A 17,794-nucleotide genomic window follows, 5' to 3' on the forward strand; every position below is an offset into this window, starting at 1 on the left:
ACTTATCTAAATGGCCAGCCAAACTGTCCTAGGACCATTTTATCTTCTGTCATCCCAGGCCTAGAATGTCTTTTCTTGTCACCAGCTCTACCTTCACAGAACTCCTATTTTCCTTTAAAGAATACCCCATCCATACGCCTCTTACAGGGGGCATTTCTTGAATCCCCCCCAGTTATTCATGTTTTCCCCTTAAACTAACAATTTTCTTGTACTTTTTCTGCATATATTTTATATAAAACTTTCTGTTGTACATGTTGCTTTCTCCCAGGAGAATAAAACCTTTTTGAGGGGCAGAGATAGTTTCATATTTATCTCTGTACTTCAGCATTATGCGCAATGCCTTGCTCAATAAACGCTTACTGAGCTGAACTAACCAACAATTTTGTCACTGAACTACAGAATGAAAATCAAAACTTTCTTCCTTCAAGGAACTTGTGTTCAATTTGGGGGATCAAAATACATATAAATGATGACGAACTATACAAAACTGTACAAAAATTAATAACAATGTAAGTCCGAGAGAGAGAGAGAGAGAGAGAGAGAGAGAGAGAGAGAGAGAGAGAGAGAGAGAGAGAGAGTCAGAGACAGAGAAAGAGAACACACTACCAGTAAGAAGGAGTCAGTGCAATCAGGAAAGACAGTGGAGTTCTTATCTCAGCTTTCCCCACTTAGCAACCATGGATCTATTTAATTACCCTGGATCTCAGTTGTCCTGCTTATAAAATAAGAATACTATTATCAAATTTACCTGAAGGCAAGAGTGTGAACCAAATAATCTTGTCATCCCTTCCATTTCTAAAACTTATGCATTTCTTCTGTAGAAACATCACCTTGGCTGAGAAGGAGCATTCAAAACTTTTTCCTTACATATAATTGCTGCAACATGAACTTAGTGAAATCTAAGTATGTTTAGGTGATAACATACCTTTAAACCTACTGTTTTTATTGTTTTTAACTACAGATTGAAATGTTTCAATGTATTTGAGATGTGGGAAAATAGCAAACCAAAAGTCTGATAGCTGTTTGGAGAGTGATTTTTATAACAATTAGCATTGACCATTTCAAGGATCTGTGATGCTATCAATGGAGTCCTCCAGGAGTGCACTGTATTTTGGCTGTTATACGAGGATTAGTCTATCTAAATTTAGAAAGATTGATCACTGTGGGGTGGGAGTAGGGGTAGGGAGAGACTCAGAATGATGCATTTTTCTAAAATAATAATTGTTTCCATATTGTCAAGGTCCATAACTTGCCCTCTGGTCTCTTTGCCTTCAAGAATGCAGATGGATACAACTTCAGGAAAACAACAGTACTCTTTTTGTTTTAAAAAAAAAACAAAAACAAAAACAAATTCAGACATTGTTACTTCTTATTTTCCCTACAGCAGAGAGGGAAAAAGAGATTTGGATACTAGATTCAGAGTCAAGAAGACCTGGGTTTGAATCCTGCCTTTGACACTGGGTGCCATTAAGCAACTGATTAAAATTGTTCTAAGCCCCAAATTCCTCTTGGGCTCAAAATGAGGTGACAATACTTGTATTCCCCTTCATGGTTCTGATTTTTCTCAGATGAGAAAATCCTCTAATCCAATCCAAATAGCATTAAAGAACCTACTATGTTCAAGCCAACTTGAGCTTTTTTTATTTTTGAATCAGACCTTTGATTTCACAGATTTCATGTGGAACTCTAGGTAAGGAATATATCTCTACCAAAACAGATTGGTACCTTCTCTTCAACTTACAGCATCATAATGTTGCCAAGAATACTGAGAAGTTAGCTAACTTTTTGAAGGCCACACTTAGTATGTGTCACAGGTGGAAACAAATGAATTTTTTTTGATTCTCAAGGCTCATACTTTTCTATACATGATAATTTTTATGTTATGTGTATGTGTGTATGTGTATATTTTTCACTTTAATGTAAATGTTAGTTTACATTGTTAGTACTACTACTAACCTTAGTGAATCAGTCAAGAAACATTTATTAAGAACCAATTATTTGCCAGGCACTATGCAAGCAAAACATAGTCCCTCCTCTGAAGGGGCTCACAATCTACTATCACTACTGCCACCACTACTACTACTACTACTACTACTACTACTAGAAGTCCCACTATCATTACTACTATTAGTTCTACAACTACTACTGCTTCATTAATGGTCTTTAGTAAATTTAAGATTTGTTTTATAGCAAATGTAGGAAAGGAGTAAAGAAGTAAAAGTTTTAAATTACAAAGAAATAATTAAGAAACAATTCTAAAATCATAAAGGCATAAGAATATAAAGATCCTGAACAATCATCTCAGTCTTTAACTCTGAGAACAGTGTTACACATTAACAAAAACATGGTACTAAGGAAAGGGTTGAAAAAAATAAATTTAAAATAATAAATAGAATGGATCGTCACCCATGATCAGCTGAATTCATAGCTTCTTTATCTATCTCATCTGTTTACACACAAGTCTCAGTGACTGGGAATTCTATTGTATATACTAACAAAAGCTTAGGTTTCAATGAAGCTTTAATCTCATACTGATGAGTATCATTTCAGTTTAATGTTTTCCCTATTTTTCTTATTAGCTGGTGGCAATGGTTTACAGAATAAATTCTTTCCAAAGTTTCTTTATAGTCTTCCTTTATTTTCAAGGACCATTGCATTGTTTCCCAAATTGACTGAATTAAAGAAAAGTCAGAGATCTTGATTAAGCAAGGTCTATTTATAAATAATCTCGAGTATTTTCCTTGGAGTTCAGAAATATGCAATTTATTATTCCTCATGGATCATTATACAAAAAAGTTCTCTCTATGCAGCAGCTTTTCCTACAAATTCTAGGATATAAACAGGTTGTTGTATTTTTTTTAAGTAAGACTTCATTATAAATATTTTTGGATATTTTAATACTGTAAGAGCAGTCAAAATGATAAAGCACTTTATAAGTAGAATAAAGGGGAAACTTGGCCAGAGAACAGTTCTTCTGAAAAAAATATCTGTGGGTATTAATGCACATTAGTGCACATTATGGGTAAGCAGTATGTCAGCTAAAAACACAATGGTATCTTAGGTTTCTTTCACTTAAGTTTTTTTTTTTTTAATTTGCATGATTTTCAGTAATCCTATGAGAATATAAACACTCAGCACCTGGCACACAGTAAGAACTTAATAAATGTTTATTGATTTACTTATTGCCCTCACATTTGTAACTTTCAAAGTATTTAGCATAGGGTCTTTAATATAATATGTGCTCAATAATTATTTGTTGAATGAATAAATGTATTCTAAAGTTAACAACAGGGAAGAGTATCAAGAACTTTAAGGGGGGAAATGTAAGAGGAGGTACATGTGGTCCTCATTTTTTTGACCTATGAAATATTTGAAAACGTTGACCAGTGTCTCCTTTGTTGCCTTTCTCCTTCATTAGCTTTGGAGAAGTCATGTTCTCCCTGGTCTTCTTCTTCAGTCTGTTCCTCCTCTGACTTTCTTGACGGCTCCTTCAATAATTCATCAAACATTTAGAAAGAACCTATTGCATGCATATCAGTACATTAGGGAACAAAAAGGCAGAAATCAAATAGTCCCCGCCTTCCAAGAGTTTATAATTTACTTGATTGATACAATATTTACACAAACAAGTATTGTTTAAGGGAAAATAATGAAGGGAAGAATATTAACAACTTGGGCAAAACAAGAAAGAATTCTCTGAGAATCTTTTGAGAGTCAAAGATGAAGACAGAGGGGAATTTTCAAGATTTTGAAGATTACTTGTGGGAAATTCAGTTCAGTTTGGTATTAAATAGTATAAAATAAGTCTAAAATGGCAAATGGGATAGATTGTTGAATGTCTTAAAAACGTGACTAAGAAGGTTATGTTTTGGACTTCTGGGGGTGGAAGAAAAATGGTAGAGTAGACAAAGCACTCAGTTGAGCTCTCCCAAAATTCCTCTCCAAATAACTTTAAAATAACTCCTTAAATCAAATTTTGGAGTGTTAGAAAAAATAAAAGTTCAGACTTAAACATCCTTCTAGCCCAAGAAAATATGGAACATTGTAAAGAGAGATCTGTGACACAGTGGATGAGGCTAGCTTGGGGTCATGCATAATAGACGAAACCCCGATGGAAGGACTAAGTGATGGTGACAGAAACAGCAGAAACTTTGGGGCCTCTCAAGACAGAAATAGTAAAGATACATGGCAATTGGTCCAAGATAGATTATAAGGGACCCCTGTTCTATGACTGGACACAGGACCAGATGCTGTTTGGCAGTTCCATTGCCTATGTCCTCTTGGGTTACTGTTGAAGAGTGAAGAAAAGCAGTTTGGGTAAAAAGGGAATAGAATCTCTGAGGGGCAGTATGACTTCAGATGCTAAAATATTAGGGACTCTGAGAAACAGGATTATTTCTGGTCTCAAGGGATGAAGGACCCTGAGAAGCAGTTATCAGTTGCAGTCTCAAAGAGGTTAGGGACCTTGCTGGGTAAGAGTTAGAGTATAGACTATGAGCAGTGACCACATATCTCTCTAGATCACACCACCTTGAAAGCACTGAAAACTTCCTAACCCCAAAACTAGCTGTGAAAACAGCATTAAAAAAAGTCTGAAGCTTGATACAATGACCTTACCTTAACCTCCTAATCCCCACACCAGGAACAGAATCCATTATTAACATGAAGTTTGAAATCAAGAAACAGAGTGGAAAAATGAGCAAACAGTAAGAAAAGAATCTGGTCATTAAAAACTACTGTGGTGACAGAAAAGATTAAGAAACAAACTCAGAAAAAGACAATGAAGTCAAAACAGCTAAAACAAAGCCTCAAAGGAAAAAAAATGAATTGGATAGAACCCCAAGAAGAATTCCTAGAAGAACTAAATAATGGTTATAAAAATCAAATAAAAGTAATAAAGGAAAAATTAGGTTAAAAATGAAAGCAAAAGGAAAAAAATTATGAAAACACAGGGAACAGGTTGGTAAAAGAAACACAAAAGTAGTGAACTAAATAACAACTTACAAAGAATAATTGACCAAATGGAAAAAGAAGCACAACATCTCACCAAAGAAAATAATTCCACAAAAATTAGAATTGGGCAAGTGGAAGCTAATGACTCCATGAAAAATCAAGAAATTATCAAAGTTATAAGAATAAAAAAAGATAGAAGAAAATGTGAAATACCTCATAGAAAAAACAACTGACGTAGAAAATGGATCTAGGAGAGATAATGTAAGAATTATTTGATTGTCTGAAACCCATGATCAAAGAAAGAATCTATATATCATATTTCAAGAAATGATCAAGAAAAACTGCCCTGATCTTCTAGAACCAAAGTAAAAAAGAATCCACTAATCAGAAAAGATCCCAAAATGAAAACTCCCAACAATATTACAGCCAAATTTTGGAGCCTCCATGTAAAAGAGAAAATACTTCAAGTATCCAGAAAGAAACCATTCAAATACTGTGGAACTACAGTCATAATAACACAAGACTTATCAGATGCCTCTTTAATGGTGCAAAGGACATGGAATATGATATTTGGAAAGCAAAAGACATGAGATTAACAATTAAGAATAACATATCCAACAAAACTGAGTATAATCCTTCAAAGGAAAAATGGTATTTAATTAAACAGAGGATTTTCAAGAATTCCTGATGAAAAGACCAGAGCTGAATGGAAAAAAAAAAAAAAAAAAAAAAAACAAATACAAGACTTAAGAGCAACACAAAAAGGTAAATGGGAAAGAGAAATAAGAGACTCAAGGTTAAACTTTTTACCTTTCTATATGGGAAGATGATACATATATTTTTTAAAAACCTTTATCATTATTAGGATAACTAGAAGGATTCTACATACAAAAAGAGTATGGGAGTGAATCGATCAAGTAGTAATGATGTAAAAAAAATGGATAGATGAAAAAGTGGAATATTCTGAGAGAAAGATGAAAGGAGAAGGAAAATGGACAAAATTATCTGATATAAAAGATATGTTCAAGAAAAAGCTTATGAAGTGGGGAGGGAAATGGGTGGGAGGTGAGCAATGATTCAATTTCACATCTAAATTGGTTCAAAGAGGGAAAGAATTTGCACACACACACACACACACACACACACACACACACTCAATTAGTAATAGAAAGCTATCTTACCAAACATGGAAGGAAGGAGGAAGGGAAGGGGAAAAGAAAAACAGGGAGATGATAAAAGAAAGACCAGATTTCTTTTAAATGGCAATGATCAGAAGCAAAATAGACATTAAAGGAGAGACAGGATAAAAAGAGAGAGAAGGATAAACAGAAGAAAATAAGATTGAGGGAAATTTAAAGTTAGAAATCATAACTGTGAAGGTGTATGGAATGAACTAACATAAAATAGAAGCAGATACTAGAATGTATTAGAAGCTGGAATTCAACAATATTTTGTTTACAAGAAACCCACTTGAAATAGAGAGGCGCACACAGAGTTAAAGTAAGGAGCTAGAGCAGGCTGTTATACTTCAGCTGCTGTAAAATGCAAGGATAGCAAACTTGATCTCAGCGTAAGAGTAAAAATAGATTCAATTAAAAGAGATAAGCAGAGAAACTACATCTTGCTAAAAAGAACCAAAGACAATGAAATGCTATCAATATGAAGCATCAAATAATGTAAGAGTCAAATTCTTAAAAGAAAAGTTAATTACAGGAAGAAGTAGAGAGTAAAACTATACTAGTGGGGGACCTCAACTTTCCTCTCTCAGAGCTAAATGAATCAATTCACACAATAGCTAATAAGGAAGTCAAATAGATGAATAGAAGCTTAGAAAAGTTAGATATGATAGCACTCTGAAGAAAACTGAATAGAAGTAGAAAATATTATACTTTTTTCCCAGTTGTAAATGATATTCAAACACAAATAAAGACCATGTATTAGGACGTAAAAAGCTCACAATCAAATGCAGGTATGCGTAAATATTAATATTAATGCACCCCTTTCAGACAATAATGTAATAAAGATTACATTTAATAGTGGGACATGAAAACATAGATTAGAAATTAATTGAAAACTAAAACAATTTGATCATAAAGGAGTGGGTCAAAGAATCAATTTTTTCATTAAAGAGAATGACAAAAATGAGACAATATTCCAGAATTTGTGGGATGTAGTCAGTGCAGTGCTTGGGGAAAATTTATGTCTTTACATACGCACTTTAATAAAAGAGAGAAAGAACAGATCAATGAATTTTGTATTCAGTTAAAAAAAAACAAAAGAACAAATTAAAAATTCCCAATTAAACACCAAAATAGAAATCCTGAAAATCGAAGGAGAGATTAATAAAAATTGAAATTAAAAAATGGGCTAATGAATAAAACTAGGAGCTGGTTTTATGAAAAAAATAGATAAAGCATTGGTTAATTTGATTGAAGAATGAATGAAGAAAAACAAATTACTAGTTTCAAAAATGAAAAGATTGAATTGACCACCAATGAAGATAAACTTAAAACAATTATTAGGAGTTACTTGGCCCAATTATATGTCAGTAAAACAGACAATCTACATGAAATGATGAATATTTACAAAATTATAAACTGCTCAGATGAACATAAGAGGAAATAGAATACTCAGATAATTGTATTTTAGAAAATGAAATTGAAAAAGCCATCAATGAGATCCCCCCCTCAAAAAATGCCCAGGACTAGTTGGACTTGCCAAAGAATTCCATCAAATATTTAAGGAGCAGTTAATCCCAACACTATATAAATTGTTTTTTAAAAGTAGGTAAGGAAGGAGTTCTACCAAATTCCATTTATGACACAAATATGATTTTGATATCTAAACCAGGGAGAGCAAAAGCAGGAAAAGAAAATGATCATCTCCTTAATGAATATCAAAGTTTAAAATTAAATACTAGCAGAGAAATTATAGGAATAAATCACAAAGATGATACAATTTGACAAGGTGAGATTTATACCAGGAATTCAGTGCTGGTTCAACATCAGCAAAACTATCTGCATAAATGACCATATCATTAACAAAACCAACAAAAATCTTGGATTATCTCAATAGATGCAGAAAGAAGCCTCTGATAAAATACAACTCACATTCCTGATAATTATTAGGACTGATAGGTTGGTTGTTGTCCTTCATTCTCAGATAGGACCAAAAGGACACCACTATGTTAGAGTCAAGTTACAGTGTGTCCGACTGTAACTGATCAGACCAATATGAATTTGGAATATTCTACCACAGGCTGGGCACAGATAGTCTATGGGAATATTTGGGGTTGGATTCTCTGTGAACATCTCCCATTTCTTTTGAGCTACTCCAGTTCTGCTTTGCTCATAGAGCACAGCAACTTCTCTGATGAGGGCACACCATGCTGGACATCCTATGCCAGTGTCTCCCATGTCATTCAGTCAATTCCAAAGTTGTTATGAGAGACTTTGAGAGTGGCCTTGTATCACTTTTTCTTACCATCGTGTGAGCATTTGCCCTATGTGAATTCAAAAAATCTTTTTGGGAAGTGTTTATGTTTTGCATTTATGTGGCCAGCCCATCAGAATTGTGCTCTCCGCAGTAGAATTTGAGTCCTTAGCAATTTAGCTTGAGAAAGGACCTCAGTGTCTGGTATTTTATCCTGCCAGGTGACCTTCAGAATCTTCCTGAGATAATTCAGACAGAAATGATTCAGTTTCCTGGAATGGCATTGGTATACTGTCCAGGTTTCACAGGCATACTACAATGAGTTTAGCAAAACAGCTCTGTAAACCTTCAGTTTGGTAAGTAATTTAATAACTTCTCTCTCACACTTTCCTTCAGAGCCTCCCACACTGAGCTAGCTCTGGCAATGCATGTGTCAACCTCATTGTCAATGTATATATCCCTTGAAAGTATGCTACCAATGTAAGCAAACATCCACAGTATTCAGAACTTCTCCATTTGCTGTAATTGATGATTCCACATATGGATGGTTGGCTGATGGAGCACCTGTGTTTTCTTGGTGTTAATTGTTAGGACAAAATTAGCACAAGCAACAAAGAATCAATCCATACTTTGTGGCATCTCAGCTTCAGAGGCGGCATTAAGTGCACCACCATGGGCAAACCAAAAAAGAAAAAAATCATGCACCAACACTCCCTAAAAAAAATAATACTAGGAAGACACATTAGGAATATACTTGGAAGAATAGAAATCAATGGAGTCTTTTTACAAAAATGAAAAATAGTACCTATCTAAAACCAAGAGCAAGTATTATCTCTAATGGAGATACACTTGAAGCTTTCCCAATAAGATAAGGAGCAAATCAAGTATATTCATTATATTACTACTATTCAGTATTGTACTAGGAATGGTAGTGATAGCAATAAAACAAGAAAAAAAATGAAGGAATGAAAATAGACAATGAAAAGCAAAACTATTACTCTGCATGTGATTTAATGGTAAGCTTAGCAAACTTTATAGAGAACTGATTAAAAAAAACTAGTTGAAACAAATAACTTCAGTATAGTTTCAGGAAAACAAAATAAACTCACATAATTCATCAGCATTTCTATATACTACCAAAAAAACCCAGCAGCAAGTACAATAAAGAGAAATTCCATTGATAATAACTACAGAAAATGCCAAATACTTGGGAATCTACGTGCCAAGACAAACTCAGTCATTATTCGATAATATTTACAAAACACTTTTACTATTAACTATTCATGCATAGGCTAAAAATGACAATTCTACCTGAGTTAATTTACTTATTCAGTGCCACACTAATCAAATTATCAAAGAATTGCTTTGTAGAGCTAGAAATGTCAACAACCAAAGTTCAAAATATAAAGGAAGCTGATAAAAAAAGAATGAGGAAGGCAACTTAGCAGTTTCAGATTTTAAACTATATTACAAAATAGTAATCATCAAAACAATTTGGTAAGGGTTAAGAAATAGTGGTGTGTCAATCAAATTGATTAGGCACACAACACACTAGTAGTATATATATACAGTATGTGACTATAGCAATCTAGTGTTTGATAAACTGAAAAATCCAGCTTTTGGGATTAAGAACTAATCATTTGAGAAAAACGTCTAGGAAAACTAGAAAACAATTTTATGGAAACTAGGCATTGACCAACATGTCAAACAGTATAACAAGATAAGGTCAAAATGAATAAGTGATTTAAAAATAAAGGGTGATATAATAAGTATATTAGGGAAGGATGGAAAAATGTCCTTGTCAGATCTATGGCTACTGCAAGAGTTTGTAACTAAATAAGAGAGAGAGGATTACAGGAAATAAAACAGATAATTTTAATTATTTGAAATTAAAAAGATTTTGTACAAAACCTAAAACAAATGTAGCCAAAATCAGAAGTAAAATAATAAAGTGAAAAAAAACTAAAGCAAGGTTTTCTGATAAAGTTTGTGTGTGTGTGTGTGTATGTGTGTATAAGACATATATATATATAAAATATGCATTCATATGTATTTATACATGTATATGTATTTGTGCATATATGTGTGCATTTATGGTACTGAGACAAATTTATAAAAATAAGAGCCTTTCCCCAGTTAATAAATGGTCAAAGCATATGAACAAAAACTTTTCAGAAGAAGACATCAGTTATCAACAGTCACATGAAAAAATGCTCTGAATCACTACAGATAGAGAAATGCAAGCTAAAGCAACTCTAACACCTCACACTTATCAGACTGGGTAACCATGCGGGGAAAATGACAAGTGCTGAAGGAAATGTGGAAAATCGGGACACTAATGCACAGTTGATGGAGTTCACTGTTGATGAACCAGTCTAACTGTTCTGAGAACGATCTGGAACTACACTCAAAAGAGACATAAAACTGTGCATACCTTTTGATCCAGCTGTGCCGATACTACTTATTCTCTATCCCCAAAAGGGTAACAGTAAACGAAAAAGGACTTATTTGTATGGAAAAATATATTTGTACTAGTTCTTTTTGTGGTGGTAAAGACTTAGAAATTGAGCAAATATCCATGAATTGGGGAATGGTTTACCAAGTTATAGTATAACATTGTGGTGGAATACTACTTATTATATGAAATGGAAAACAGAAAAACCTCAAAAGACTTCTATGAACCCATGCTAAGTGACATGAGCACAACCAAGAAAACACTGTACACAGTAAAAGCAATATTGTTAGGATGATCAACTGTAAGAGACTTAGGTACTCTGATCAAGTAAATTCCAAAAGACCCATGATGAAAAATATTATCCATCTTAAGAGAGAATTGACGAATTTTAATGCAGATTGAAGCATAGTTTTTTTTTTTGTTAGTTTATTTTTATTTTCTTTTGCAACATGGCTAATATGAAAATATCTTGTATGCCTTAATGCGTATAATTGATATAAAATTTTTGCCTTCTCAGGAATGACACAGTACCAAGAGGGAGAGACAAAATTTGGAACTCAATTAAAAAATTTATTATTATAATTTTTACATGTAATTTGGAACTATTAAGTGAAATAATTAAAATGTTATTTTAAAAGAAGGTTATTTTTTGTTCTATAAGGAATAGGGAGGCACAGAAAGATTTTTTTTTTCTAAACAAAGGAGCAACATAGTTCAGACCAGCTCCTTAGAAAGATTATTTGGTAGCTGTATGGAGAATGCATTAGAGAATTGGGAATGCTCTTCGAAACCCTAAAGGTGACTGTTCCCAAAGTGTTCTGGGTAAAGTTTCATATGCAATTGATTCAAGTTCAGGAAGTATAATACACTACATTAATGAAACACAAAATTTAAAATAAATCACATATTATAAAAGTTTTTTTTTAAATAGAATTAGTAAATAAAATAATGTTGCTTCTCTCCTACTCATTTGCAAGGGCAGCAATGCTGGTTCAGAAAGATATCCTACAGAGTAGTAGGAATTCCACCAAACCTCTGGTACACCAGCTTCCCCTATCCCAGACTTAGTATTCTTATGGTGACAAAAAACCAAACCCTAAGGTTCAATCCATATTCCTGTGGACATATCAAATCTGGAAAAGAGACTTGTCACTTTGGGAAAATATCCCAGCCTATGGTTATTTCTATTACCATTCTGAGTTTCTGTCTTTAGCCATCTTCTTTTCTCTAACTATACTATCTCGGTATTCTGATTCATTTCCATGGCTCCTCTTTCTGAATTCAGTATTTCTTTCAGATACACTACCACTCTCAAATCCAACATTCAAACTTTTAAGGTTATCTTGGACTTCTTTTTTCTTCCTCACCAATCTTGTCCAATCAATTACAGAAATTCTGTTGATTCCACCTTCATAGTATCACTCTCCTCGGTACCCTTCTCTTTATTTCTACTACAACCATACAAGCACAGGTCCTAACCACCATTATAGACAATTGTGATTAGAACAGAAGACTAACAGGGCTTCTTACTTCTAGTCTCTACCTGCTTTATTCCATTATTTAGAATGCTATTTAATATTCATTAGGTATGGATTGGATTATGGAACATCTCTCCTGAAAACTCTTTAGTGGCTCCCTATTATCTGTTAAATAAAGTTCGACACCTTTGCTGATGTTCAAGAAACTTCACAATCTTGTTCCACCTTATCTCATCTGTACTCTCCTATACATATATGTTCTAGATAAAAAACTGCTTTATGTGTGACATGGAATATGCCTTCTCCTTGCTTACCCTCAATGTCTTTCAAAAAATCATGTTTCAATAGCACTTTGTAAACTTTAAAATGATATATACTTGTCAGTTAAAATGAAATTGTTTGCATTTATTTTATAACCAAAATTTTATTAGAGGTAACCATAGTGACATTCATTACTATCAATAGTTTGCAGAAAATGCAAATATGAAATATAGAACACAAAATTTCCAATAACTGGTAAAAATACCCAGAACAATGTCATTTGATGATTATGTCTTAATTCTTATTCTATCCCTGGAGAAACCCTTTTGACTGGCAGAAAGATAATTCCAGCCAATTTGAAAATGATGATTTTGACCCCTTGATGAGGCAGGTAGGGGGAAGGAGAGAAAAAAAGTGGAGAGAAAAAAAGTGAAGAGAAAGTAGGAATAATTTCTAGTCCAGCAACATCTTCATCCTCATTTCTTATCTTTCCATATTTTAAGCACTGATGGTCCCAAATGTAGCTGTTCAAAAATGAACTAGCACTCTCCTCTCTCTCTCTCTCTCTCTGTCTCTCTCTCTCTCTCTCTCTCTCTCTCTCTCTCTCTATATATATATATATATATATATATGTGTGTGTGTGTGTGCGTGTGTGTGTGTGTGTATTTGCCCCTATGAAATGAACTATCCTGGTAAGGTTTTTCATATAACATCATACATTCACAGAATTAATTGAAATTGTTCAGTGGAATACGTCTGTATGTAAAACATGGTCTAGATCAAAATACTCAGAACAAGCCGATCCAGTATCTGCCACTATAGAATGATATGATGAAGTACCAAAACTGAAGAAAAGATCAAGCTTCATCAATTGACACAGTCCATTTGCTGGAGAAAACTAGAGAAAGTAGGATGAAAATTTATTTCACAAGATCTGCTTTTAACTATTTGTATTTAAAATACAATTTGTATAGATTGAAGAAATTATAGTAAAATTTAAAAATATTCCTGTATCAATTGATACAATTGGCATATCTAGTCCTTCCAATGTTAAAAATTTTTTTTGATAACTTGATCTTTTGAAGTATTAGGTCAATTTTATCAAAAATCATATGACCTATGTTGACCTGAGAAAAAATACAAGCAATGGTGGCTGGGTAAGGTGAATTCTTGATTGGGGTAGTGATTTTTATTTAAAGGATGTTGTAAATTTATGGACAGGCCATATATGATTCATAGCATATATGTCTAAGTTTTTCTTCCAGAGACAGTTTTGTGTATTAGATAGAAACATAACCTCAGAGATAGAAAGACATGGGTTTAATTCCTCTGATACATACCTATTGTATGACATCAGGCAAGTCACTTAACCTCTCAATACTCTAAGGAATTAAAGATCACAAGTTGTAAAAGGTGCTAGCATATCGTGATAGAGGAAGTTTCCTCACCTGGGAGCCCCCTACATCATTGAAATCACAGGTCCAGTGACTATTCTGTTTTTCAATTGACATGTACCTTACCTTTGGCTTATACAAGAATTTAGCTAGCTGGTAGACTACTTAAAGTTCAGGTGTATGATCCTAATCCAGTTTGTTATAATCCACTGGAACAAGAATGAGTCGGGAGTTCTCCATTTCCAGGGAAATGGCTAACTGTTTGGGAGTAAAGCAATGGGTGAAGGTTGACAGCTGAGATTCCACTATATATCAGATTGGTGTTCAGAACTATGTTCATCCTTTGGATGGTATTGGAGGGCTCTTCTTGAAGGCACATAATTTGTGCTAATGCCTTAAGTGAACACTGTTCTCTGAATGAATCTGAGTTAGTTTTCACACCCTACCAAATGCAGAAAACAAAATTCATGTGAAGTGACAAGATGATCCCTATATAAGAAATAAAATTATTTTAAGACCAAGAGAAAGAGATAATAGGAGAGAGAGAATCTGAGAGAGAATAAAAGATACTGTGAGAATCCTGAAAGAAAGAATTCAAAAATAAATACCAAAGACCTAATGTGGAGGTCTAGAGAAGTGTCTTGCCATTTGAACAAAAGTTCTCTTCCTTTTTCCTCAAATCCTCCAGTTTCCTCAAAAGACAACTCTGGGCAGCCAGGATTTTATAACACCGCAAGTGTATCAAGATAAAGTCTGAAAGTTTTCCAGTTAAAATAAAAATAAGAATGTATCAATCTTTAAAAGTCTTATGAATGCCAACAGGCCCACTAGAACTTCCACAGAGGCCACTGTTTACTCATCATTCTCTACTTAAAACTCTTCAGGTACCAATAACCATGATTCATTTTTTAAAAAGTCATTTTTATTCATTTTCATTTTTTCCATTTGTAAAAAATGGCTAGCATTGAAATACATTAGACAACTACCTGCAAAGTCTTTTAAAATATATTAATATGCTTAAATACATTTTCTTTTCTATAAAAATATAGTTAAAATACACTTGTAACTTTAAAGCACAGCATAAGTGTAGTATTATGTTTAAGAAAATAGGTAACCAACATTTTCTCTTCCTTTTTCTAAGTTGTAATATATGTATAGCATTCTAGCTACATTGTGTATTACGAAGACTTTTCTGGAGTATCCTGGGGAACTAAGAATGATTACGTGGGGAAATATGTTTCTAATTCCAAAGTATTGACTTAAGCACTTTTGGAGTACAAGTTGGGGATTGCCTGCACAACTTCAAACAGGAATGGATCCATGGGGATGTGACTGTCTTATACAACATTATCTGTCTGAATATTACTTTTAAATAATCACATCTAGATGTCAAAGTCACCCATAATCAAGAAAACACACTTAAAATTTGTGTCATAAACTATTTACATTCGTTATTAGATTCTTTTTTTAGAACAGAGTTTTGTTTTATTTTAAAGACTACCTGCTGCTTATATCATAAGTGCCCATAGAAAGCTATTCCTCCTTTAAAATAAATCCACTCAAAAGTACTTTTATTTCTTTGGAATAAAGATGATTTGTATCTTAATTAGAGTTCTTTGTTGGTGCTGTTTTTTAAACAACTGGACTATGAAATGAGGATGTTAGAAAAAACAGGCAGAAGAACACACCATGATAGAAAAACATGCCTTATCTTCTCTCTCTATGCATGCATATGTATGTATATGTATACTCGCATATATCCACAGATACATTGTAATTTTATATGTCTGTAACTCTATCTCTGATACCACTATATCTACATATTGAGAAAGAGTTAGAGAGGGGGAGGAGGAGAAAAGAAAAGGGAGGAAAAAAGAGGGGGAAGAGACTTTTTCATGTATATGTTTTTATACAAGGTTAAGAATTTCATAGAAATATTATACCAATATGCATATCCCAATACAATTTTTAACCCATACTCTATTCAAAATTTTAAACCATTCATTTAGAGAAAAACAAACATGCAATGCTATCCATAGCTTATACTATATTTTAGAGACCTAGGTATTTTTAAAAGTTTACATCTTAAATATTACTCACAGTAGAACCACTGTATTATAACTAATTAAATCATAAATATTATGTTTCAAGAATGAAAATCACCAAGGTTTGATTTCTAGGCACCAAATTTAAAAGAAAGAAAAAAAGAAACCATGAAAATAATTCTCAGTATCACGATATCAAACTATAAAAATTACTTCATAACAGTATAAAATGTCTCCAGAGGACCAAGTAGTAGCTCATTGCAGAGCCAAGATTTAAAACACTAAGATTGACCTAATAGAAAAAACAGAGAAACTCAGAAAACCAAAAAGAATATATTTTGATACTGATAAAAGTGATAATTAAATGATCACCCTGCTATAGTTTCAAGTCACCCAGTTTGACTGCTTTTAAAGGTGTAGCTCCACAAGACAGAGTACAATTTCATCTTTTCTTTTTTTTTTATGTTTTCAGAGACTAGATGGGAATGAAGAAAGAAGTTAAGTCAAAGTAGTACTTTGTTTAAAGTGATAAAATTTACCATTATAATGAGACAATTTTGTAATTAGCTGTTACAAATGACAAATAAGTATATTATTGAAGGCTAACAATGGTTTAGATTGTAAATGAAAGTCAATGAGGTGGATACCCATTTTATTAACAGTCCCATAGCATTCTGTTTCCTAAGTACCTTGCTTTATTTCATTTTGTATAAAGTTGGCTCTACAAACAGTGGAGTTTTATTACTTCCATATATGTGGTTAGAGATATGAATGTAGATTATCACTTAAAAAATGTATCTTCTACAGGACATTTAATAGTTCATTACAACTTTGTACTTATAAAGTCACAAAATATGACAAGACTTTTACCTGAAAGACACCCAGTGACTGACAGAAACAGAATTAGTTTCCATGACGACCCCATCCTTGGTCACTAGGGTCTTCCTGAGTCCCAGTTTGTGTAACTGTTAGCAGCTTTGACCTTTCTTCATTAAAGTACAGCCTATTGAGACAGAAGACAGGTTTCAGAAATGAAAGAAACAACTCACAAAGAAAACCCAACCCACAGCTAATATTCAAAGGGCTTACAAAAAGATATAAAACCTTAGAGTGCTTGAGGTAAGAAAAGACTGATCATTAGTTTAAATATTGCAATAACTAGTATGGTTTCCACTTCCATGCATTAAATACACAATGCTAAAATTACAAAGAAAATAACAAAACAAGTTTTTTTTTTTTTCATATCTCATTTATTCAGATCTTTCCCTAGAAGACAATAAAAAAAAGCATCAGGTTCCAATTTGGAATGATCCTTCCTCATGGGGAATTGGGAGAGGCACACTTAATACATTAGACAAATGATTTGGTTAGAAAAACTAGGGTGGATGAACTAGATACATTAATATCTGTTTCTCTCATACACAATATAACTAATGATCAGTTAGTCAAGCACTTTTACACATCGTGCCTGTAGCTCATCTCAACCTCCACAGGGAGCTATCCTCAATTAATTATTAATGTCAACTGCCTTTGTTTTTAAGTTCTGTGATAATCTGTGTTGTGGTACAGTTTCCTTGTTTGGTGAGTTATCTTTCTCAGCATCCTATACTGGCCAGACCTGAGGGAAATAAGAATTTTCATGAATATTTGACCTTTTTTGTCCTATGGTCATGATGTTTTACAATAAGCAGAGCGTAATATTTATTTCGTTTGGATAACTTTTTTCCCTCAACAGGGGTACATTAAAAACAGACATGATATATAAGCCCAACCCTG

At 33.2% G+C, this 17,794-nt stretch overlaps 1 protein-coding gene across 3 annotated transcripts in view; it reads right to left on the reverse strand.

The window, feature by feature from the left end:
- The window catches only part of CNTN5 (contactin 5), a 1,560,624-nt gene that overhangs the window by 819,976 nt on the left and 722,854 nt on the right, over nt 1-17,794 (reverse strand). For all 3 annotated transcript variants that reach the window (XM_072611297.1, XM_072611298.1, XM_072611299.1), the window contains exon 4: nt 16,889-17,021. In XM_072611297.1, the coding sequence (XP_072467398.1) occupies nt 16,889-16,943 (55 nt within the window). In that variant the 5' untranslated portion in view covers nt 16,944-17,021. The remainder of the gene's footprint in view (nt 1-16,888; nt 17,022-17,794) is intronic.

The sequence above is a fragment of the Notamacropus eugenii genome, chromosome 5 (assembly GCF_028372415.1).
Source record: "Notamacropus eugenii isolate mMacEug1 chromosome 5, mMacEug1.pri_v2, whole genome shotgun sequence".
Taxonomy (NCBI): Eukaryota; Metazoa; Chordata; class Mammalia; order Diprotodontia; family Macropodidae; genus Notamacropus; species Notamacropus eugenii.